Genomic DNA, 23,502 nt, shown 5'->3' with positions numbered 1-23,502 from the left:
TCTTTGCGATGATTTTAAAGCTGATGGTGAATTTTAAGCCTGGTGATACATGAGAAACTATTTTTTTGGTATTAGTGACACAGGCGGCTCGGAAGAAAAAATCCGAGTCGAGCCGGTTAGACTCACGTTGTGAGAACTCGGCTTTCTTATTCTGAGTCACCTGTGTCATTGTTAAAGCAGCTTTTGTCAAAATAATTCTTCTGCACCAAAAGCGAAGACACTAGTCCGATCCGTAATCCGATCCGATCCGATCCGATCCGGAGTCCGATCCGATCCGATCCGATCCAAGCAATCCGATCCGGGTTTTGTTAACGGCCATCCAGTGGTGGCATCGCAAAATGTTGGCTGTTTTCTCAGGCTACTCAGCCTGCAGTTTGCAGTTGATCCTTAGTCTGCATTTTACCCCTGGTTGACAGTTCGGGGTTCACAGCCTGCATTTTACACTGACCGATTTTAAATTACAGTTAGATACATAAAAAAAGCAAATAGATACTACTGTTTAAAAAATGGCAGTATTGCTTTCTAGAAAAGCTTAACGTCCATACAAAAAAATGAAAAATTAATGGTATATAATGCCAGTTTTTTAAATGGACAAGCATTCTAAATTCTCTTTGAAAATGTTACTTACATATCTTTTGCTAGGTAACGTTCCTTCCCTTCCGCTAGAAGGATAGTACATGTAGTAAAATATGCAGCAGAGGATGCGACTCAGTGCTCTCTTTCACCTTCTTTTTAATTAGCAGTTGGCAGGACGGCGATTGGAACGAAAGTCAAGTCTTCACCATGTGGTCAAATTCCAGTACACTTTGAGGGTATTTCGATGTCATAATGGACACCATTAGAAACATCTTCCATTACAATCCTTTAAAGATTTTCTAAGACCCGCACTTTTGCGAGGGAAATTTTTTGCTTGACATTGCAGATGTTGAAATCAGTCAGGCGTCCCCCGCCAAGACTGGGACTGAAAGTATGAATAACTAGTACCCAGTACCCCAGGGTTTCTTACCCACTTTTGAACAACTCAGCCCAGTAAATTTTCGATAACTACTTTGCGTGTAGGTCGCGCGCACGTCGCTATTTCCAAGCATTTCAGCACACATAACGCGTGTAACAATCACATTTTTTAATTTTTTTTTCACAAAGCAAGAGACACATTTTATTCAAAGACACCAGTGTTAACAAAAACTCTTTCAATTTGTAAATTAGTGCTATTTTCGCTATCCGCAGCATCGCTTTGAGCCACTGAAATCCTGTAAAATTCGCAGAGGGCTTTAACCCACAATCCCTAGCTTAATAAACTTTAAAATTTTCACGAAATTATTGCCACAAAGCATGCATCTGCTTTCAATCCTGGACATGGGTAGCCAGTAGGGTACTCCAGATTTCAAGCGACGGTGATGATCGAATGGGGGCAAAAACCAAAACCCCCAAGAAATCCCTGAACCGATAATTAACCCCCCAATTTTTTTAGAAAGCATTAAATGATATGAGATGAAAAATAAATTACAGATTGAATGGTTGTGTTTGCGGCTGGGAAACGCGGGTACTACCACGAGTCTTCAGGGCCGAGTTGTTAGAAGCTGGGTTAAGGTGACCCAGGGTTAGTGCGAAATTTGAACTCAGATATGAGAGCGTAAAAAGCAAATTCAGTTAAATTCTCTTTGCCTACAATTTGATGATTGGATACTCTAAAAAGAAAAGAGGAAATTATCCAAGAGAGTGCTTTCGATAAAAAAAAGAAAAAGAAACCCGCGTTAAAATTTAACCCTGGGTTAGCGCTAACCGGCGTTCGAACAACTGGGGTAAAAAAAATCCCCCCAAAAATCCCAACTTAAATCAAGCCACCCAAAAAACTACTCGCCAAATTTTCCTTCCCAAAAAATCCTGGAATGGAAAATTTCAAACACAAAAAAATCCTTCGATCATCCCCATCACTTGAAATCCAGAGAACTCCCTTGGGAGCCTCCCACGAAGCGGTTCTATGGGCTTCATCACTCGTTCCTTCACAGGCAGCCCAAGCACACTAGTTGTGGGTTCGGGCTTCAGAGGTCATTTGGTGGGAATATACTAGAATTATTAGTGTATTATCTGATGCCAAATAAATGCAAAAAGTCTTAAAGATATGAAGTCTTCTTGTTTGTCTATCTGTACTAGTAGCCTTTAAGATAACGAAAATCGATATTTCTTACATTATTACATGTGATTCGGGCCCTTATTGTTCGAATTTTATCACATGTATTCGAATCTACAACGCTAAGAAAAAAAAAATCATGATCACGCGAAATATTAATTCAAAAAGCTCCCTTACCTTTAGTTCATAGCCACTCTGTGTCCTACGGTCGGTTTAAACGCCGTTTAGTCGACTTTCTTTCCATCGAATACTGAACGCTATAAAAGAAGTGTTTAGTGTTCACTATTCGATGGAAAGAAAGTCGACTAAACGGCGTTTAAACCGACCGTAGGACACAGAGTGGCTATGAACTAAAGGTAAGGGAGCTTTTTGAATTAATATTTCGCGTGATCATGATTTTTTTTTTTTCTTAGCGTTGTAGATTCGAATACATGTGATAAAATTCGAACAATAAGGGCCCGAATCACATGTAACAATGTAAGAAAAATCGATTTTCGTTATCTTAAAGGCTACTAGTACAGATAGACAAACAAGAAGACTTCATATCTTTAAGACTTTTTGCATTTATTTGGCATCAGATAATACACTAATAATTCTAGTATATTCCGACCAAATGACCTCTGAAGCCCGAACCCACAACTAGTGCGCTTGGGCTGCCTGTGGTTCCTTCCCCAGGAAAGTTCGTAGGAAAGGAACACTTGACGAAGCCCTAGGAACTTCTGAGTGAGGGGCTAGGACACAGGCAGAAATGCAGACCCTCGATTACTCTGTCCCTCCATTGTCCGGTACTAAGTAGCGGGATTACTTCATAATAGCACACGTTCGATATATTAAAATTCTAACATGACTCCAACTCCGAGGCTTTATGTTCAAAACGACTCCATTGTCTCGCAGCTCCCAGATGAGACTTGAGCACAAAGAAAACCAAACTAAATATAGAAAAATGACCAGAAAGCCTCGGAGTCATGTTCAGAATTTTAATATATCGAACGTGGGCTATTAAAAATCTTCCACAGTTCTCTACTGTTGGGTGACCTTAACTAATCACTGCCAACTGCAAGATGGATCATAGTTTAGATTCTCCATACTCCTTCAACGTAGTTTTACTAGTCTGAAGTGAACCTCTGCTCTCTATCAAGCGCTGTAATAGAAACCCTCTGTGTTCTACGTTGATTCCCCCTGGAACCTTTTCGAGAGTTACGGTTCGTAGTCTCCTAGTTGAGTCGACAGAGCTGTCAGAAAAAAGGGAGGCAATCAGTGAAAAACGCAGCGCAAAATTTTTAGAAAGAAGTTTGCACATTAGTTTTCCAAGGACGTTGACAATTTTAGACGCCTTGCAGATTTCGTTTGTCTCGACGAATACATTCAGTCTTGTTTTCTCTTTACTCTGAACGGCCACTCGCCCGCCATCTAAAGTTTTTTTTGTGTTGTACGTTGTTTGGTTTTTGTGTCTTATTCAACCTTGTACCCACAAACATTTTCAGTTTGTGAAACAGATAACGGTACTAGTAGTACCTCATTGAAAAGAGCGAAGCACGATTAGATTTGAGAAAAAGGCCGGTGTCAACGTAGGGTTTGCTAGCAGAATGGTCGCTCACAAAGAACATGAAATTCTCAAAAACCCAATTTACACAGTTTTGATAAGGGTTCATCTTTAGCACCATGGTGGCGTGAGGGAGGGGAGGGGAGGGGAAGGGAAGGGAAGGGAAGGGAAGGGAGGGAGTCAATATAAACTCCTGAAGACCAGCAAAAGTGTTTCGCGCCAGAAGTCTTCCTTTACATCAAATGTATGTCTCATTAGTACTTGTGACTTCCATTGTGGTTGACAAGCATGAATCATAATGCTTTTTTTACCACCACCACCAGCACCAAAATTTTCTGTTTTCAAAACAGAATTCGATTCCAAAACTGTATTTACCCCTGGCCCAGTTATTTAGAATAACAAGTAGCTTATCTCCCACCGCATCAGTTAAGTGCAATTTGTTCTAACTTGATGCGAACTAACCTGGCTCTCGGTTTTCCGGAATGTGTTCCTTTGACAAAAAAGATAGCCACAAGAACGGCTGTTAAGATGGAGATGAACACAATTGTGACTACGACGATCACAATAATCTGAGTTTGAATATCTAGTAAAGGAAGAAAATACATAAGAGAAGCGTCCTGACATTATCAACATTCAAGAAAGAGACAGGATAAGAAAATGGGTGAGCGAATTAAAGTTGCCCGTTAAAGCGCCAGTCCAGCGTGATAACCCTCTTGTGCCTTCGGCTCGTGGTTTACAAGCTTTTCTCGTGTTCTCCCAACATCCAGCGTTGGTTATCACGCCGGTAAACCCATAGAAAGTGTGGTCTATTGCTTAAATAGCTTGCATTGGTAGAAATAGAGAGACCAAGGAAATTACGGGCCAGAGCGCCGTTGAGGGGCGTCCGTCAACTGGTAGTGAGGCGTTTTCCTTTTTAAAAGTCTTGACGCTACCAAATTTTTATTAATAAGTGTCTTCACTCTTATAGCTACGATTCAGTGCCCGAAATTTGGGTAAAACGACTGCCCAATTATGCATAACGCCCACTTATGGTTGACCTTCGTCACTCAAAAACGCCTTTGCTTAATGCCATTTATTTGTTAATCGTTAAGGTGAATTGTTTCGCTGACCAGCGCAAGCTATGTTTAGAAGCCCTGTCACGTCTACATACCCGGACATGGTTGATTCTTGCAGCTTTGTGTTTGCAAAGTTGTGTTACAGTGCTCACAAGTTCTGTGTCTCATTCTAATTCCTTCATCGCATGTCTTAGAACAAGTGCTCCAACTCGACCATTCCTCTGCAAACCAGTTAGGAAAGAAAACATGAAAATGGTACAATATGTTATATATGGCCCTACCTGATCAACCTAACAACGATCTATAACACTATATTGGAAATATATCAATATATCAAATCGAATTTTAGTATATTTCAACTGATTCACTACTTTCACATGGACCATAATGCACCTTGTTTACCCCCCCCCCAAATTTAGCATAACCATTGTTTCCAATTTAGCCTGGGTATAACAGTTACTGGAAGGCAAAATTGAAGGGAAGAGAGGACGGTGGAGACTAAGAGTTACCCGGACGACAAACATCAAAGAATGGTTAGGACACACCTATAATGGATGCGTAAGAAGAGCAGATGATCGGAACAGCTGGAGATCCATGATAGCCAACCTACTACTAGTAAATGGCAGTTGACGATGATGATGATATAACAGTGGTCCCAAGAGAAATCGGAGACAATGGTTAGGCAAAATTTGGGGGGGTAAAAAAGGTCCATTATGGTCTATGTGAAAATGGTGAATTAACTGTTTGAGTTCCATAAACTTTACATATCTCAACGCGCGTGCGTGTAATTCTTAGGTAGAGAATGCCGAGACTGAGGTCACATTCAGACTTCATTGCATTTGTAGTCGAAATCTCTCACTGGAGCCTCAGTATCGGCCGATCAAGTTACTTACTCCAATATTTTTATGATCATTTAAGGAGCTAAACAAACTAAAACACGAAAAAATGTGAATGAAGGGGTTAGTTTCTAAAGAAAAATGTTGTCAAGAATATTAATTCGTAGTTAATACTATTGGGGGATGGCAGAGCAGGCCTCAGTTGTTCAGAGGCTGGATAGCGCTATCCACTGGATAAATCTCCATCCAGTGAATAGTCATTTTGCAATTAGTTTCCCCGATACCATAAAATCCCTCGTTTAAGCCGTCCCCCGTTTTAAGCCCCCCCCCCCCCCTGCCACCGTTTATCAGCCCACCCAAAAGCCTTATGAAGTTATATAAGCCCAGGGCTTTAACTGTGACGTGGGATTTTACAGTATAGTACTTATCCACTAGATAGTGATTTATCCGGTGGATAGCGCTATCCATCGGATAAATCGCTACCCAACGGTGAAGTATTAGGGAAACTAATTGCGCTATCCAGTGGATAGTGATTTATCCAACGGATAACACTATTCACCTTTCCAACAACTGGCGCCAGATGGCTAAGTATATACAAAATAAGTGAACGAGCGTCTACGATCCGACAACGCTGATTTTGATTCCTCTGAAGAAAATTTAAAAGCTCTGGCTTCTTCATTTTTAGGCCATTTTCTACCTCCCATCAATCACTCCCCCCACTCCCCCCTCCTCCCCCCATCACCACTTGCGTCCAGTGCTCTCGCTATCAGCCTCACGTGAGAAAATATGGCGACTGCTTAACAACTTTTCAGAACCGAGAATCTTCGTTCTGACACTTACACTTTAAGAATTCTTCTCTTGCGTGCTCATTTAACTATACTTGACAAAGTAGTGAACTAGATGATAGAATATCTTATAATGTCCTGGTTTCTTAACAATTTTATAATTTATACAATCTTAAAAACTATATTTGTGCCGGCGAACTCAGGAAGAATTTTCTTTCCTACCTGGATGGTCCGAAGTTACCAACAATAAATTCAAAGCTTGAAAAAGCAGCAAAACTTCACTGACTAAGAGCATCTTCAACGGGTGGATTCAAAGATTTAAAATTCAACCACCTCGCGGAGATCACTACAAGACTTGATCGCTGTTTAGGTTTGAGCAACACCGAGATAGACGTACCACTGCAAGGAAAACAACATAAATTAACAAATCACCAATATACAAACTGATCCAAATTGGAAAGGGTAATACACTTACCCCAGAATTAAAGGGGTTGATTTCATAGATTTCTTCTCGTAACTAACTTTCCATTGCTTCTAGCCTGCCTTTAGAGCAGTAGCTATTTTATTCAGTCCATCGATCGAGCGAAACGGAACTGAATGAACATAATTTATTATGTAAATATTTTAGCCTGTACACCTTTGACCTTGATCCATAAATTACACACTTGGTCACGCGATCATTCTAGAATTTCATTTGTAATTTTACCTGATCGTTACTTACGTGACCTTACTTTACTACGAAAGAAAACTTTAAAACCAAGAATTACCATGATTTTTACTTGCACTCTAACTAAATTCAAAATTATGGCCAGGAAAAAGCAAAACTTTCGAATAAATCACAATTAATAATTTAAATAATATTTCGAATAGAATAAGTCGAATAAAAATATATTTAGTATACGTAAAATAAATGTGATTAAAATAATTATTACACTCGTGACATAATATAACCCATATATTTTATTAAAGCATTAACTCATGAAAAAGGATCTAAAGATGGAAAAGGGAAATGGAGGAGGGTATTTAATATACATAAAGGAGAGGAGAACAAGTTTTTCATTTTCACGGTTATCGTATATATCCACTTCTTTACAGAAGTGAGTAAGTTTGACGGACATCATGCAACGTTACTTTTCTTAAAAGCTCTTTTTGGTATCAAAAGATTTGGAGCACCAACCATAATATTGGCTTGGTGCAAATTTTCTTTCGAGTGTGCTTTTAAATACAGACCCAAGCAGGACGCATCACTGCTAGAGACTTCAGGAATTATTAGCCAGAAATATCAAAACAAGCGTTTTCTTTAGTTATTCCACATGGAATGCTTCCAAATGAAAGACAATAGAGGTTTAATAGCGTCACGGATATCGCCACAACGCTACTAAAGGGTAGTACTTGGTATAAGACTACCCAAAATGTCCCGAGCCACTGCCTACTTCTACATATTAACACTACTGTGACTGAACACCTCTGCAACCGTCCCATCATAAGTCAGTATCTATCGTCATGGTGTCTATGGTGGACAGTACGTTCCAGGGACCAAATTAGGTGTCCGTTACGAGAGATTTTGACAGCATAATTAAGGTCTGGGAGACTATTCACCTACCCGTCCACTACTGACCCAATATTTTGTACTAACCGAGAAGCTAGTGAGTGATAACGTTGGAGGGTGAGGAGGGGGAGGGGGGGGGGGGGGGTAAGTGTAAAGTTTCCTAGAATCGTTTACTGATCAACAGTGGTAAAAGTAACGTACAGTAGGGTAGTACCAGTTACAATTACAGTTTGGAAAATTAATCTTCTTGATTTTTACTGTGAAACTTTAAGCGAGTTATCTTTGTCCGTTGTGTTGAAATTTTGCTTTTGCTTCAGAATCATGACGTCGTCATCAAGTGGAGCTGGAGCGGGCTGAATGCACAGATTTGGTAACGGAAGGATTCAGCACAACAAATTAACGGAAAGGCGCATGCATTATCTTCGCCTTAGTAGCAACAATGATACAATAATAGAGTCGTAATTTCATATTTCAGTTTGGAACAATCTATACAAAACGTTTAAGGAAAACACTTCATCTTTTGTTACAACACTTTTATTTTTTTTAGCTTTTACTCTTTCACTATTTACATGTATAATAATGTTGAAATATTTGCTGTTATCATCACCAGCATAATCATCATCAGTGGAGACTGGAGCTGACAGGGCGAATGCACAGCATAAATATTTCGCTTTTGTGAAGCAAATATCACCTTGCAAAAAAAACGGTCACTACTCTTTTTTCATTTTTATTTTATGGTCCTTGTTGCCGGCCTGAACAACCTTTCTACGGATTGCTCGCTGAGTTCGAGGAACACACACACCTAAAAAAAATGACCAAACGGCGGGCGTGCTGTTTTTCATTTTCAGCTCTACGCTACAATCCACAATGACCACAGTGACCATTTATTTCTTTTTGTTCAAAAACACACAACGAAAACTGAAAATCTTTTTCGGCGTATCATGATAAGCAAAAAGTTAACACACACACACACAGCTCAGCAAGATATAAGATAGAAGCAAACTGAGCAGTAGAGTTGTGTATAAGCAGCGTGTTGTTTATGGCATAATGCTGAGTGATGGGTGATCGGCTAAGGACAACCTCAAGAGCGATGCTAAGGAGCAACAAAACTCGCGATAACATCATCTTTTCGATCATTTTACTTCTGTTTTCAGGTAAGAGATGTTTCTTTTTTTCCGTGCTAAATACCATTGAAGTACTTAATAATTCATAGATCAGAAGAAAGCTGTTTAATATTGGCGCGTAAAACGAAGAAAATGTACCCTTCCCTGCCCTCCTTACAGCTTTTTCCCTCGTATTTATTTCCGGAAAATGTCCCGCGGAAAACGCAGGGAAAAGCATATCCGCCACTGTAAATTGAAAAATTTTCTGGGTGAGTATACCCTTAGCCTTCGCGCAGACGAACCAGAGTTCGTCTGCGCGCAGGCTAATATACCCCCAGACCCCCCTTTGTACACTTCTAAAATCTCACGCTAAGCTCCGACAATGTATTTACCACGGAGATAAAGATAGTGGAAAGAAGATCGCTATTTAAACGATGCCATATGAACCACGTAAAAGTCAAACCGTTTGCAGGGCAAAGCCAGAGTACATTTATGCTGGTCTGTAACTCTCAGCTCCGTACGGTAGTCTACAAGCTTCTACAAGTCCTGAACTAATCCTGTGCTTCATCTTCTATTCTTCTCAGGTTTTCTGTTTCGTCATGTTGAAGGGGGAAACGATGGTAGGTTTTAAGCAAAGTATATAACATCTTGAAAACATATAAACTATAAGATCATGGAAGTACTCATTCAAGACATTTCACTAGTAAAAATTAAAGTTTGATTTATTATATTAGCTTACTTCATGATTCGCACCTCCAAAAAGTGTTTTTAAAATTCTGTCAATCGAAGACGAGCTGATATTATGCATCATACTTCGTCAAAATAAAATGCATTACCTAGTTTATAGCCTTCCAAACCGATGAAAAACGTTTTTCGACGGCTTAAAACTGGTTATATGAATAAAGCTATAGACTGCTCAGAATATAATGTAATCAAAATTGATCGCACGTTTGAAGTGCGTTTTTTAGTCTATAAATGTCTTCCTGGGATGGAGCCATTCTACTTACTTAAGTCAATTGGTCATTTTGTAGTCGTTCGTTTGGTCAATGGTGGATCCATCTCAGGAGGCCGTGTGGAAGTGTTTCACAATGGAACCTGGGGAACAGTGTGTGATGACTACTGGGACCTTAATGACGCCAAAGTAGTTTGTCACCAACGTGGATATGGAAGAGCTATAAAGGCGTACATATCCGCCGCTTTTGGACCTGGAGATGGAACAATATGGATGGATGACATAAATTGTACTGGTAGTGAGAGATCATTAACAGAGTGTTCTCACAACGGTTGGGGAATAGAAAACTGTGATCATAGTGAAGACGCAGGTGTCCTGTGCTCAAGTAATAAGGACTTTTTTTGATAATTAGTGTACTGTTATGACCCTAGCCCTTTCTATAACTTTTAACGTAAATTTAACTAAGGCTCCAGCGTCGTTCTCTCTAAGACTATTCGAAAACGTACTGTTTTCCTTTTCTTGTAACTTGATCCAGGGAATATGTTACATCAGTTGTGACTAACGCCTTGGTTACCAGTGGTGGCATCGACCGTTAAAAAAGGCAAAGACCTTTTACGAAAGGGAAATAGGCATCACCTTTCATGTGGGTTCTACATACTGGGGCTCTCAGCCAGTGTCACTAAAAGTCATCGAGTAGCGCAGAACGTGCCGTATATTCAGTTAACGTTGTTCAAATGCTACCTGCTGAAAGTGCAAAGTTTAGTATGTCTTAAATGTATCGGGGCTCTGCGATGGTCGTTTATATCAAACACACCAATCAACACCGAAGTAGTCGGTCTAAAATTAGTAGTTTTGGTCGCTCATAAGACAACAATGACAACAGACTTCTTCGATTCCCTGGAATCCTTACGATCGATTAAAACGTGAATTAGATGTTGGTTTGACGTTTGCAAATTAGTCTAATGTGCTATTTCCTAGACGTTCGTTTGGTCGATGGTACAGATTCTATCCTGCAAGGCCGAGTGGAGGTGTTTTACAATGGATCCTGGGGAACTGTGTGCGATGACTCGTGGGACCTTACAGACGCTAGCGTAGTTTGCAGGGAGCTTGGATATGGTCGAGCTGTAAAAGCATCCGTGTCTGCGACCTTTGGGCAAGGAAATGGAACAATATGGATGGGTGACGTAAGGTGTACTGGTAACGAAAAATCATTAACAGAGTGTCATCAGAGCGGCTGGGGAAAACAAAACTGTGAACACAGTAAAGATGCAGGTGTAGTTTGCGCCCCCCTAGGTAAAGTAACAACGTTTTCTGACCGCTTTAGATACAATGATAGAGAGAATTATCGTTTGTCTCACAAATTTATCTTGGGAGTTCAAAAATTCAGTGGGATTCGACTGTATTACACGGTCGCGCGGAGATACGAAATTTCTCTTAGTTGGAAAGTAATTTCTTAACAAGAGAAGAGAAATCTCGTATCTCCAAACGGTCATGTAATGCTGTAGTTATCATATAAACACCAACGAAATATAAAACCATTTTGTCAGGTGGTTATGTAATAAATATCATATCAAGATAAAACAGTGGTTGTTGACAAAGGGATCATCAACTTATTATCCAGGTCCGCCTTTAAGCCAATTTTTTTCAGGGAAGGCCACAATTTGACCTCATTGACTTGTGTGTTGAAGAGGAATAATGCGTTGGTCATTGATATCTTTCTTCTCAAACATTTTCGTAATTTTCTACCCCCAAAAAGAGCATTTGATATCCATTAGTTAAACTTGAAGTGCTTTTTACATTCGTCCTCTTCAACCCCCAAACAGCAGTAAGCAGGCAGACGTTGCTATCTACTCGGTGAGGAAAATGTTAGATAGTTCATGATCTTTATTATGGTGAAAACTTGCTCGTCCGGGGAACAGCTAGTCCTGTTTTGTTTGTGCGCCAAGTGTTAAGATTTGCCAGACAAATTTCAGGGAAGGGTGACGTAAAAGTAGCCCGAGAACGCAGACGTATTTTCGGTCGTCGCTTCTCTGCACTCAAAAAGTAACGTCTGCGAACCCGAGCCACCAAACGATTTCTGTGCAATACAATACAATACATTTTATTAGTTCTCCCAATTGGGTCCACAAGAATATTCACTAATTATAATGTGCGAAATAGGTAAGAATTACATGTATAAAAGACAATTAAATTTGAATGCTAGAACTCCAATAAAATTATAAAAAATTAAAAAGCTCGCGCCAAACTCAGTTTAGCTGTTAAAAACCAAGAACTAACTCGAAAGAATTCATCTTCTCGCAAGATTCGAACGTGGTGGATATGTTTACAAGTCGAAACACCTAGACGGCGCGTTTGCAAAAGTTAATTGACCCTTAATTTGCCAGGATTTTGGAACCGATTGATTAAATAAGCGGATTCATATTGAAGAAGAGATTAGAGGAATATTTTTATCTATTTGAGTCCATGATGTATCACACCTTGATGCGTTTTGTTCACGTTCGAAACTGATAAATGTTCTAACGACAGTAGACGCCTCATGCCTCGGTTATGCTGTTTTGTTCCTTTTATGTTCCTCGCATGAAAGTTTGGAGGATTTTTGGCAGTTTGTCATGAGCTAGCCGCTTTAGATTTTTCACTTATGGTTCATCTTTCAAAGCTAATTATTAATGGTTATTGTTAAAGGTCTCCTGTAAACTGAAAGGTTATTTTACGCTTGGTGCGGCCCAGGTTTAAAATGGCGTTGCTTGTAGGATTTTGAAATTTTTAACGAATGGCTGTTATAGATTTTTGACTCAACCAAGGATGTGCCTGTGCTATCGATTCACCACTTCTTCCGGTCAGCTTTGGTTAAACTTAAGTACAGTGTAAATGCCATTTAAAAACCATGACATGGCCCTCAGACTCTCGGAGAGTCTGAGCGCGATGTCATATTATTTTTCCTTGCTGTAGCGATCATTTTCTGTTATTTTGCTTGTGTCACGAACTATTTTATTTGGCTAAACAACAAATAACACAAATCTTATCCACAGCTTCAGATAATCAGTTCAACAGAGAAAGCGGCATTCAACATCGCCTGAAATTTTGCTTGTAATCTGGAAATTGGAAAATCCCGATCCAAAGGTTATTTGAAAAATCTTTTCAAAATCCTAGACACGCCAGCTCGCGATGGCGCAAGGAGTAACTCGAGCTTCGCTTTTATCCTCTATTCAGATTGGTCAACAATATAACAAAAGGTTTACGTAACAGAAATCGTTTGGGCGACTCGGTTTCGCAGACGTTACTTTTCGGGTGGAGAGAAGCCTGCGACGACCGGAAATACGTCTGTATTCGTAGGCTAACGTAAAAGAGACGATACTTTGCTCGCATCACTAAGTGCATGGATAATAGCTAAGTGAGACGCAGCGACCACGTGATGCTTCGGGAACAATACGAAGTTCAAATAAAGCGGATTCTAGAACTGTGAATGATGTAAAATATTTCAGATGTCCGACTGTGGGACGGTGATGACGTTACTCATCACAAGGGCCGCTTATTAAAAAGCCTCGAAAAAGACAGTATTTGACAAAAAGTAACTTGTGTATTGCCGAGTTCCTGTTTATTTCAGACATCCGTTTGGTCAATGGTGGATATTCCATATCGCATGCGCAAGGTCGAGTAGAAGTGTTTTACAATGGAATTTGGGGAACAGTGTGCGATGACAGCTGGGACCTTAATGACGCCAAAGTAGTTTGTCGCCAACTTGGATTTGGAAGAGCTATAAAGGCTTATATATCAGCTGCTTTTGGACCTGGAGATGGAAAGATATGGATGGATGACGCAAGATGTACTGGCAGTGAGAGATCATTAACAGAGTGTTCTCACAGTGGTTGGGGAGTAGAAGACTGTGATCATGGTGAAGACGCAGGTGTCCTGTGCTCAAGTAATAGACCTTTCTTGATAATTAATGTATAGTTATAGTCTTTCACGAATTAATAAAGTTTAGCCTTATATGCTTCATTACCTTCCACACATTTGAGCTCTGTTTTCAGCTGACTTTACGGATTTCTACCCTAGCTGTTAAGACATGGGCGTTAAACAGTTAATGTAAAATACACCCAAGTTTTGAAATCTTAGCTAAAGTCGAACCTCATATGAGTGTATTATTTTGCCAAGGGCTGTGTTAGTTTATGGGAGGTGATCGCCCTCCACAGGCTTGGCCACAGGGGTCACTACTATAACCAGGTCAGACCTGGGTTCTACACATTGGAGGTTTGTTTGTCACTAAAAGTCCTTGAGTTGCATATAATCTTCTGTTCATTTAGCGAACATAAATGGTCATAAATGAGACGCTGCCCCCTTAAAGGAGCTGTGTCACGAAATTCAGCCGTATTGGAAAATTACAAAATGCTTGTTAAATTAAGAGAAACATGAAAATAACCGCTTGAAACTATAAAGGAAGGTTAAAATAACATAACAGAAAAACAGATGCCACGTATGGGCAAAACTGAAGAAGATTGAAACGGATTGAAATAAGGGTTTTTGAAAACTCTTCAGCCTAACAGTTTTTTAAAGCTGATCCCTGCTGCTTACAACTTCAAAAATAATGCTCAGGAGACATATTTGTTTGTCTCGGATCTCTGATTTTGTCATTTGCATGTAATCTCTTTGTATACTTTAAGTTCCATACCGATTGAAGGTGAGTGATTGGCAAAATTAAACAAAATGAACTGGACTGCCATGACACAGCCCCTTTAAGTACAAAATTTATGTGTTAAATGTATTGGGAATCTGTAATCTAGTTTTCACCCGTATTGAACTATGTGCTCAGTGGTTGCTTATGACCAATTAAGAACGATAGAAATTTATTTAAAACGGCCACTCCAAAAAAAAGTACTCTCTGTCACTCTAAAAGAGATCGTCCTGGGAATCATGCCCCTTATTTTATGTGCTATGTCCTAGATGTTCGTTTGGTCGATGGTACAGATTCTATCCTGCAAGGCCGAGTAGAGGTGTTTTACAATGAAACCTGGGGAACAGTGTGTGATGACTCGTGGAACCTCATAGACGCCAGCGTAGTTTGCAGGGAGCTTGGATATGGTCCAGCTGTAAAAACATTCGTGTCTGCGACCTCTGGGCGAGGGAATGGAACAATATGGATGAGTGACGTAAGGTGTACTGGTAATGAAAGATCATTGACAGAGTGTCGTCACAACGGCTGGGGAAAACAAAACTGTGAACACAGTGAAGATGTAGGTGTAGTTTGCGCCTCAGGTAAAAACAACGTTCTTCTGAGTAAAATAAAAGGTTAAAAGGAAAAAGAAATTGCTAGATGTAAGAGGATAATATAAAAGCTCACAGTGAACATCTATTCGCATTCTTTAAAGTGTAGACTTGTGTAGGGACTGAAATTACTAACACTATAGTTATTCTTTCTACCCGTTGTCGAGCTGAGCCGATTACTGAACATGCACGCAATGGGGTTATAATAGCGGAACATTGTCTGTAATAATGGCTGTTTTCCTGACCTTGTTAGATCGGAACAGTTATAGAGAATTATTGAGACCATTCAAAGTGGAAGGGGGGGGGGGGGGGGCGGGGGGGCGGATGCTATCACTTTGTCGGTCATTTCTGAGACTGCCTGTCGCCCGAGGCTACTAAATGTCATTGCCGCACTGAGTTTTTCCTCCTTTTCTGTAGATTGCGGGTGCTTTCTAAGAGGATTGTGGCCAGTTTTTTGAGCCTTGTCACATGCCGTTCCTACCCCGTTGGAAGGTCTCATTATTGTTTCTCTCCTTTGCGGCTCGGTAAATACCACCACCAATAGAACGTGAAAAAACGCAACTAAGCCAACCAACCAAAAACGATTGGTCCCAATATAGGTCACGAACTGTATTGATTCACTCAATTCTTGCAAAAACTTACCGCCAATTAAGAATCTTTAATATTATCTTATTTTTTCTTTTAAAAACAGTTAGATTGGTTGGTTGGGGTAATGTTACATCTCAAGGCCGAGTTGAAGTGTTCTTCAAAGGAACCTGGGGAGGCGTTTGCGGTACCAACTGGGATATAAAGGACGCCACCGTGGTCTGCCGTCAGCTCGGGTTTAAAGGAGCTTTGGCAGCAATTACATCTACGGGTTTCCCTTCAAAAAAATTGATCTATGACGTTCATTGTGTTGGAAATGAGACATCACTGACAAATTGTGACCACAAGGAGTCGAAAAGCTCCCAGGACTGTATAAACAGAGCAGCTTGTGTGATGTGCATTTCAGGTACTTACGATAACACAGATAACACAGCTTAGCAGTAACTGCTGATTGGCTAATTTCAAACCGGGGGGCTGGGTACGAGTCCGTTTAATATGGAAAAAAACAACAAGAGACCAACAGAGTTCGATGAAACAACATCAGACTGATCAGACAATGACTGCCGTTGGACCACCAGCGTGACACGTGCAAATGTTTAAGGTACTGCCCGGAACACGGTCAGGTATCTTACATATAATTTCTTTGAAATCTTATGTCCGTTTCTTAACTCTACAGTGATTACTCTCGGTTAACCAATTTAGTCGGCCTTTTAGGTGGAGCTAATGAACTTGGTCGTGCCAGACAAAACTGACGTGAAGTAATTAAAATCATTTCTTTTTTCAGATCCTGAAAAAGGCCTGCCCACTTATTCACCAAAAGCGGAAACAAAAGCGTTAAAAGGTATGTTTGATCAAGTAAAGTAAGTATATAATTTCTGGTTCCTGTGAAAAGTTCAGCTCTGTTTGGAATGGGCATAATGGAGCCTGGGATGGGCACATTGAAGTCAGGGCTCCTAAGCGTCTTGGTTCAGGTATAAATCATTTTCTCCGTTCTCCTCATCATGGAAGTTACACGTAGAACAGAGAAGGAAATAAGACCTGGTGTGACGAGTGTGACATTAATTCTGTTTGAAGAAACTTTTCCCAGCATTACTTACCCCGAGAAAACAGTCGACATTTGGCGACGGTATCACTGGTTTCCCTAACAAATGACGTCTGAGAAACGAGCGTAGAGATTCCATACTGATGACGCGTCACTACCCAGATCTGGGTAGTGCTTCTGATTGGTCGTGCCGCGTGGGAAATTTGATTCAACCAATCAGAAGCACTACACTGACGACCCAGACTACCCAGATCTGGGTGGAATTTCTGCGCTCGTTCCTCAGACGTCATTTGGCGGGGAATCCAGTTGTAGCGTCGCTAAATGTCGGCCGTTTTCTCGGGCTAAGCATTAACTAATATACGTACCAGTGTCATTTGTACTTTGTTTTTACTTGCTTTATGCCAATAAGAATTAAGTTAAGATTATGCTGTTGTACACATGGTCAAAGTTTCTAAACCCTTTGTTTTCTCAGGTAGCAAAAAGGTACATATTCCTGTCCGTCCAATCACTGTCACGGAGATTGTCTTGGGCGTTTTACTTTTTGTATCACTCGTGGGCACGGGGATTGTGAGTTGGAGGCTCTGGCATCACTTATATGGAAAAAAAGAAAATACCAGGAAAAATAAACGGGAGGATATTGAGATGGTTGAAGACAACAATGCTGCTAATATTTCAAGATCAGAAGGCGAGACATCTTTCCACACTGGTATTTGTTCCTTGGAAAATCGTTATCAAGGGCTACAGCGCACGAACATCTATAATGAGAATAGAAATCATTATGTGAGCCAAAAAGAGAAAAAGGAGCATGAAGATTATGAGGAGATAGGACAGGTAAATAGTTTCGTAAAATAATTTCGGTTGCACTCAGCCGTGAATCATTCGAAGGGCTTTGGATCTTAAAAAGTAGTGAATATTAGGAGACTGGATTCTCTATCCGAACGCCCCTCGTAGACATGATATGAGAAATAGTGGTCCCCAAGTCATTGGAGCTAAATCCACAGAATTAGAACTTTACAGTCTCTTACGCCAAGCATGTCACCCTTTTGTAAGGCTTACAAACTTTGTTCACTCCCAATAGTTTTTAATTTAGATTATTTGTCACTTATTTGAGTAAGGTAAACGTATTGTAACAGGTCTTTTGTTATTTGCAGGCCTCTCGTGAAGTTTATGCATCGGTTTATTCTCAACTGGAAACAAACCTGTACCAGTCCCTACCATAGAAGCAGACTGAATGAGAGAAATGATTGGTTTTTTGCACTTTTTCAAGGATCGAGTTTATAAACAGAAGATATTACCAGGCTGCCTGGAGAAACGAAAAAAAAAACGAAATTTCTCCAGTTCGAGTGTTTCTTAACCGTTGTTAACGAGTAATAAGCACATCGGGTGAAAATTTTTCGACACGAGACGAGAGGAGAAATTTCGTATCTCTGTTCTCCAAGCGGCGATGTAATGTTCGATATTTACTATATAATAAAACCCATTATGTGATTTATTATGCAACCATAGCAACGGTGATCTTTTCGCTTGTGATCATAATATTCTATTTTCATGTGTGAACATACCATGTTTTCGCGCGAAAGGACAACTAGTATTTTATTGGTGGCTTAAAATAAGCAGTAAATATGAACCACTATCTTAACTTAACAGTTAAATTTCATCTCATTAGTTTTCCTGAAATCTAAAGGGTCGAGTTTACTAACCCGCTAGCCACCCACACTAAGGCAAATGATTGTTTTAGTATAATTATATTAAAATAGTGAGATAATTGAGCACAAAAATGATGACTTTAACTCATTTACTGTTGCCAACGATTACAATTTTGGCGCACTGACCGAACCGGCGGCGGTCGCGTCTTCTTGTTCGACAAATAAAATTGTTTAAGGCATTTGTTTAGCACTTGCGGGGAAATTTCTTCAAAGAATTCTTTTTGTATTTAAAACGATTCTGTACAAAAAAAACTGTTTAATCTACTCTGTCTACCGTTAAGCTTATTTATGAACATGTCAGCTAAATAAAGTAACGCAAGACTTAATTTGTATTTTTAAACAAAAACTTTTTTACCGGTTTTTTTCTCCCTCTCGCGCGCCCGTTCTTTCTTGGGCCTACTACGCGGGCTACTTCCAAACCGAATTTCGTCACCTTCGTGTATTTCGGCATCAGTTTGAATTATTTGATTCTTTGTGAAATTACTTTGTTTGCTACGGCAGCAAACCGCGGCAAGCCATTTTGTTCGTGACTTGCGCGAGTTTGGCGTCGCTCGCTTGGAGGAACTGGAGGTGAATCAGTGAATAGCACTGCATGCATGGATATCCGAAGGTTGAGTAGCCAATCAGAGTGCGCGAAAAACACTATCCCGCACTGTTTTAGTATATACTAAATCTGTTTAGCGTTGAAACGGTCAATGATACTGAAGGCGATTTCCACTTGTCAGAACTGATCAGCCAGCCTATTCCCATCGCAATGAAAATTTCACTTTTAATCAAAACTTAGTCATCCAGCTCAGATCGATGAAATCCTAAATGTTATGCACAAAGGAGATGGTTTTTCAACCAAACCTCTTGGAATAAAGCTATTTCATTGCCAAAATGTGTGGTCCGGCCACTGAGTTCGGCCGGGGCCAGTTCTGAATTTTGGAAAGCGCCGTGAGTTTGGATAAAGAAATAGGAAGTCATTCGTATATTAGATCAGGGTTTCTGTGTTTAGGAAGGGTAGCCGTAGGTGCAATTGCAGTAAAAATCAATTGAATTGCGCTCCCCTTAAAAGCTGAGGGTTAAACGCTGTTTCGTGGTATGATTGCTCAGATTTGGTAACGACCAGGATTCAATGAAAAAATCAAGAGAGAATGGCAAAATAAATCAGAAAAACGCGGGAGCCCCGAGGAGGGCACTCAATAAAGGAAATTTATGTCTGAAAGAAATAAATGGTTTTATGCTTAATGTGACTGATTAATGTGTCATTTCTCCAGTTACTGGGGAGGGGGCGTTCCTGCCATCCGGGACATTATATATTGTGTTTTTAAGACATGAAAGCGAGGCACAAGGCCTCTCTGCTCACTGCAACAACCATCTCCCGGATGGCGGGTTTGCCCTCACCTTTGCTGGGATAAATCTTCTTGTGTATCTGGACTTTCCTAGCTTGATATGCTTAAATGAAATAAACGGCCACTCTTGTGGCCAAATTTATCCCAAACTGGAATTGTCATTATTGGGTATCCCAGCAAACAGAGCTCACCCAAAGCAAGACTCCACCGACAGCAATAACTGACTCAATAATACTATCTAAAGGAACATGGAGCATAAAGTCTTATACGGGGGGCCCTTTCCTGCCCGAAGTCCAGCCCTTAATCCTTTTATATGCCATTTTTGAAATAAAAGGTACTTCTTTCGTTTGCCTCTTATCGAAATCGTAATCCCTTCAAATACCTAGACTTATAAAGCTACATCCCTGGTTTTAGCTGGAGAAAATGCACTGTCTCCTTTCACAGCCATAAAACACGGCTGGTCTGATATTCCCTTAAAATTTAACTTCTTTTAAAGACGAAATGACAGATTTCCTTACCAATTCATAATCATATCCTTCAACTCGTGAAACCCATACCCTTTTTATATGCCTGAAGCCAGAAAAAGGTGCCTTTTTCTTGCAAGCTTCGGATCCCCGTATAGGTCGCACACGGAGTACCCCTCACAGGGCGCGAGCAAAAATACAGATAACAAGACTTCTTTTTACCGCATTTTCAGTATGGGAAAATCAACCTTGTTAAACAAAAATTGAATTTGAAAAATTCGAGGGGAATATATTATCGTTTATGGTGACAACATAGTCGTTCCGTTGCGCCATTTACCCATTTTAACCTTCCATTTTCTATATCACTGTTTCTTTTTGAAAATCAACATCAAGGGCATCAGTAGAATTGACACTGGCCGAATGTATAGCTTTTCTAAATATGGGTTATAGTAAGACAAAGAAAAGATGCCACGTGCGGCGGTTAAATATTTCGCTTTTGTAAAGCAACAACAACAACAACATAGGCTTTACTTGCATGACTATATGAGTTACAGTATCGCAAAAGCTTCAAGATAGAAAACAACTTAATATACTAAAGATGATACAATGCAATGATTACAATAGTCAATCAAGTGTCATCAGTTTGATTTGATAACAAATTATTACGTAAGTCATTACATAATAAAAAAAATTTCAACAAATGTGAATTTACAGAAAATTCTGTGAATTCATCAATTTCATTACCAATTCTGTGCAAGATATCTGATAAAAATCGACAAAATTTTGTTGGATTTGATTTGATTTCCCTTGGGACTGAATACTTTGGACACTGATGCACCCTACAGTACTGGTATATACTGTATATAGATCACCATGCATTATGAAACCGTAATGTTTAGTTTGTCGCCGGCCTTAACGACAGCCTTTCTGCAGGTTCGGCGCTAATACGCTCGCTGAGTTCTAGGAACGCAGACGGATTATATAAAAACAAACACGTGCATTCATGTGATCATCAGGTACTTTCTTGTACCTTCAGTGACAGTTTTTTCATTTTCTCTATCCTACAATCCACGCGCGTTGGCCTTTTATTTCGTTTGGTTAAGCGAAACATCTTTTTTAACAAAAAGTTAACCTATACTGAAACTCCTTAAGGTATTTGAACAAAGTTCAAGTTTACTGTTTCTCAGTGTTTAATTGCATCCAGCTGTAACGCTGAGTGGGCAGTGACCGCGGCCATAGAACAAGAGCGATGCACAGAAAATACAAAATTCGCGAGAAAATCATCTTCTCGATCATTTTACTTCTATTTTCAGGTTAAAGGTGTTTGCTTTTTCTTGCTAAACACCACTGAAATGCTATATAAATTATATTTATCAGAAAGTGTTCCAAGTCCTAGTTCAAGCGTCAATGTTACCATGAAGAGATTGATTGAATTGAGGACTCTGTTTTTAGCCCTTCCAGTGGAGAAAATACCGCTATTTCTACTATACTAAGCCACCCGAACCATGCAAAAGTATAGCCACGCCTTTTGCAGAGCAAAGACAGTACATCCGTAACTCTCAGGCCCCGGGAATCGAACCCGCGACTATCCCCTCTGACGTGCAGTGGTCTGCCAGTCCAGAGCTAATCTTGTGGATCTTTTTGTTTTTTTCAGGTTTAACGTTTCGTTATGTTGAAGGGAGCAACAATGGTATGTATTAAGTTCAGTAGTATAGAACATATAGATTTTTCACGGAAGTGCTCATTCCAGACATTTGAGAAGTAGAAAGTTTGAAACAAAGACCAGAAATTGACTTGCTTTATTATTGCCGGCTTATTTCATGCTTCGCGCCACCAAAAAGTGGTTTAATTTGAACTTATGTTAATCGAGGATGAGCTGATTTTATATATTGCACTAAGTCAAAATACAATTCATCACCTATAGCTAGCAGCCTTTCAAACTTATGAATAAAGTTTTTCGATGGCTAAACTAAAAACTGGTTATAAATCAAAAATATATATGTCAGCGGTGCTTTTATGTCATGAAGCTTTAGACTGCCCAGAATGTATTCAAAATTGAACCCGCTTACAGACATTATTATTATTAATCTCGCGGTCCACTGATTTTCAAAAACAGTGGTCTTTTAGTTTAAGTTAGACTTACTTTAAATGATATCAGCCCAAGAAGAATCGAATTTGCCTTAGACTGAGAATTTTTACACGAAGGGAAAATAAGGAAGCTCCTTAATTCGCCACTTAAGAAACCAGAATGGAACTGCCGGGACTGAGTTAAGTTTCGCAAAGACTTTTGGGACTGTTACTACGGACAGGGCAAACAATTGGCCAATAGCTGACTGCGCGTCCCTGGTAACGATATCAGAAACAATTGCGAGACAAATTTTGGCTCCAGTTCCCTTCTCGTTTCTAAAATGGCAACAAATCGTGTAAAGTCAATTGGTCATTTCGCAGTCGTTCGTTTGGTCAATGGTGGATCCATCTCAGAAGGCCGAGTGGAAGTGTTTTACAATGGAACCTGGGGAACAGTGTGTGATGACAACTGGGACCTTAATGACGCCACAGTAGTTTGTCGCCAACTTGGATTTGGAAGAGCTATAGTGGCATTCAAGTGGGCTGCTTTTGGACCTGGAAATGGAAAAATATGGATGGACGACGTAACGTGTACTGGAAACGAAAGATCATTAACAGAATGTCCTCACAACGGTTGGGGAACAGAAGACTGTGATCATGGAGAAGACGCAGGTGTCCTGTGCTCAAGTAATAAAAGTAATAACAAACTATGTTTGGATAATTAATGTATCGTTATATAGTTCTTCACGAGTTAATTGAGTTTGGCCTTATTATTAAATAAATGTTTCATAGACATGTACTCAATTTGCGCTCAGCTTTCAGCTGTGATATGTTTCGAATTGCTACCCTTTTTAGACATGGGCGCTAAACATTTGATATAAAATAAACTCAAGGTTTGACTCGTAGCTAAACCCAACCCCCCATGAGTGTATTTTGCCAAGGTTTTGTAGTTGCTTTAAACTATCAGCCCAAGAAGCATCGAATTTGCCTTAAACTGAGAATTTTTAAACGAAGGGAAAATAAGAAAGGTCTTTAATTCGCCACTTTAAGAAACCGGTGGAAGTGTTTTACAATGGAATCACAAGCAACGA

The 23,502-nt window shown here is 39.9% G+C and overlaps 4 protein-coding genes across 4 annotated transcripts in view; 3 read left to right on the top strand and 1 right to left on the bottom strand.

The window, feature by feature from the left end:
* Positions 1-2,777: 2,777 nt before the first annotated feature.
* Positions 2,778-6,729, bottom strand: LOC140950389 (uncharacterized). The gene is made up of 4 exons (XM_073399605.1): positions 6,573-6,729; positions 4,825-4,950; positions 4,137-4,257; positions 2,778-3,363 (listed from the first exon to the last, which is right to left on the bottom strand). Exons 1-4 carry the CDS (start codon positions 6,643-6,645, stop codon positions 3,198-3,200), a joined length of 486 nt encoding a protein of 161 aa, XP_073255706.1. The 5' UTR covers positions 6,646-6,729; the 3' UTR covers positions 2,778-3,197.
* Positions 6,730-8,944: 2,215 nt separating this feature from the next.
* Positions 8,945-15,080, top strand: LOC140949705 (scavenger receptor cysteine-rich domain-containing protein DMBT1-like; the record flags this gene model as incomplete). The annotated part of the gene is made up of 6 exons (XM_073398845.1): positions 8,945-9,053; positions 9,587-9,622; positions 10,034-10,339; positions 10,933-11,391; positions 13,478-13,873; positions 14,893-15,080. Coding segments are annotated over exons 1-6 (1,482 nt in total), but the record flags the coding sequence as incomplete, so codon positions are not given.
* On the top strand, positions 15,058-18,726 carry LOC140951239 (scavenger receptor cysteine-rich domain-containing protein DMBT1-like). The gene is made up of 5 exons (XM_073400472.1): positions 15,058-15,204; positions 15,905-16,204; positions 16,583-16,639; positions 17,313-17,671; positions 17,992-18,726. Exons 1-5 carry the CDS (start codon positions 15,090-15,092, stop codon positions 18,058-18,060), a joined length of 900 nt encoding a protein of 299 aa, XP_073256573.1. The 5' UTR covers positions 15,058-15,089; the 3' UTR covers positions 18,061-18,726.
* Positions 18,727-21,217: 2,491 nt separating this feature from the next.
* Positions 21,218-23,502, top strand: part of LOC140949704 (scavenger receptor cysteine-rich domain-containing protein DMBT1-like) — a 54,468-nt gene continuing 52,183 nt past the window's right edge. The window contains exons 1-3 of the mRNA XM_073398843.1: positions 21,218-21,277; positions 21,797-22,034; positions 22,793-23,120. Coding sequence (XP_073254944.1) covers positions 21,218-21,277; positions 21,797-22,034; positions 22,793-23,120 — 626 coding nt within the window. The remainder of the gene's footprint in view (positions 21,278-21,796; positions 22,035-22,792; positions 23,121-23,502) is intronic.

Source organism: Porites lutea, chromosome 10 (genome assembly GCF_958299795.1).
Source record: "Porites lutea chromosome 10, jaPorLute2.1, whole genome shotgun sequence".
In the NCBI taxonomy this organism is placed as follows: domain Eukaryota; kingdom Metazoa; phylum Cnidaria; class Anthozoa; order Scleractinia; family Poritidae; genus Porites; species Porites lutea.
The sequence above is the reverse complement of the archived record's forward strand: the minus strand, read 5'-3'. Positions and strand labels throughout refer to the sequence as shown.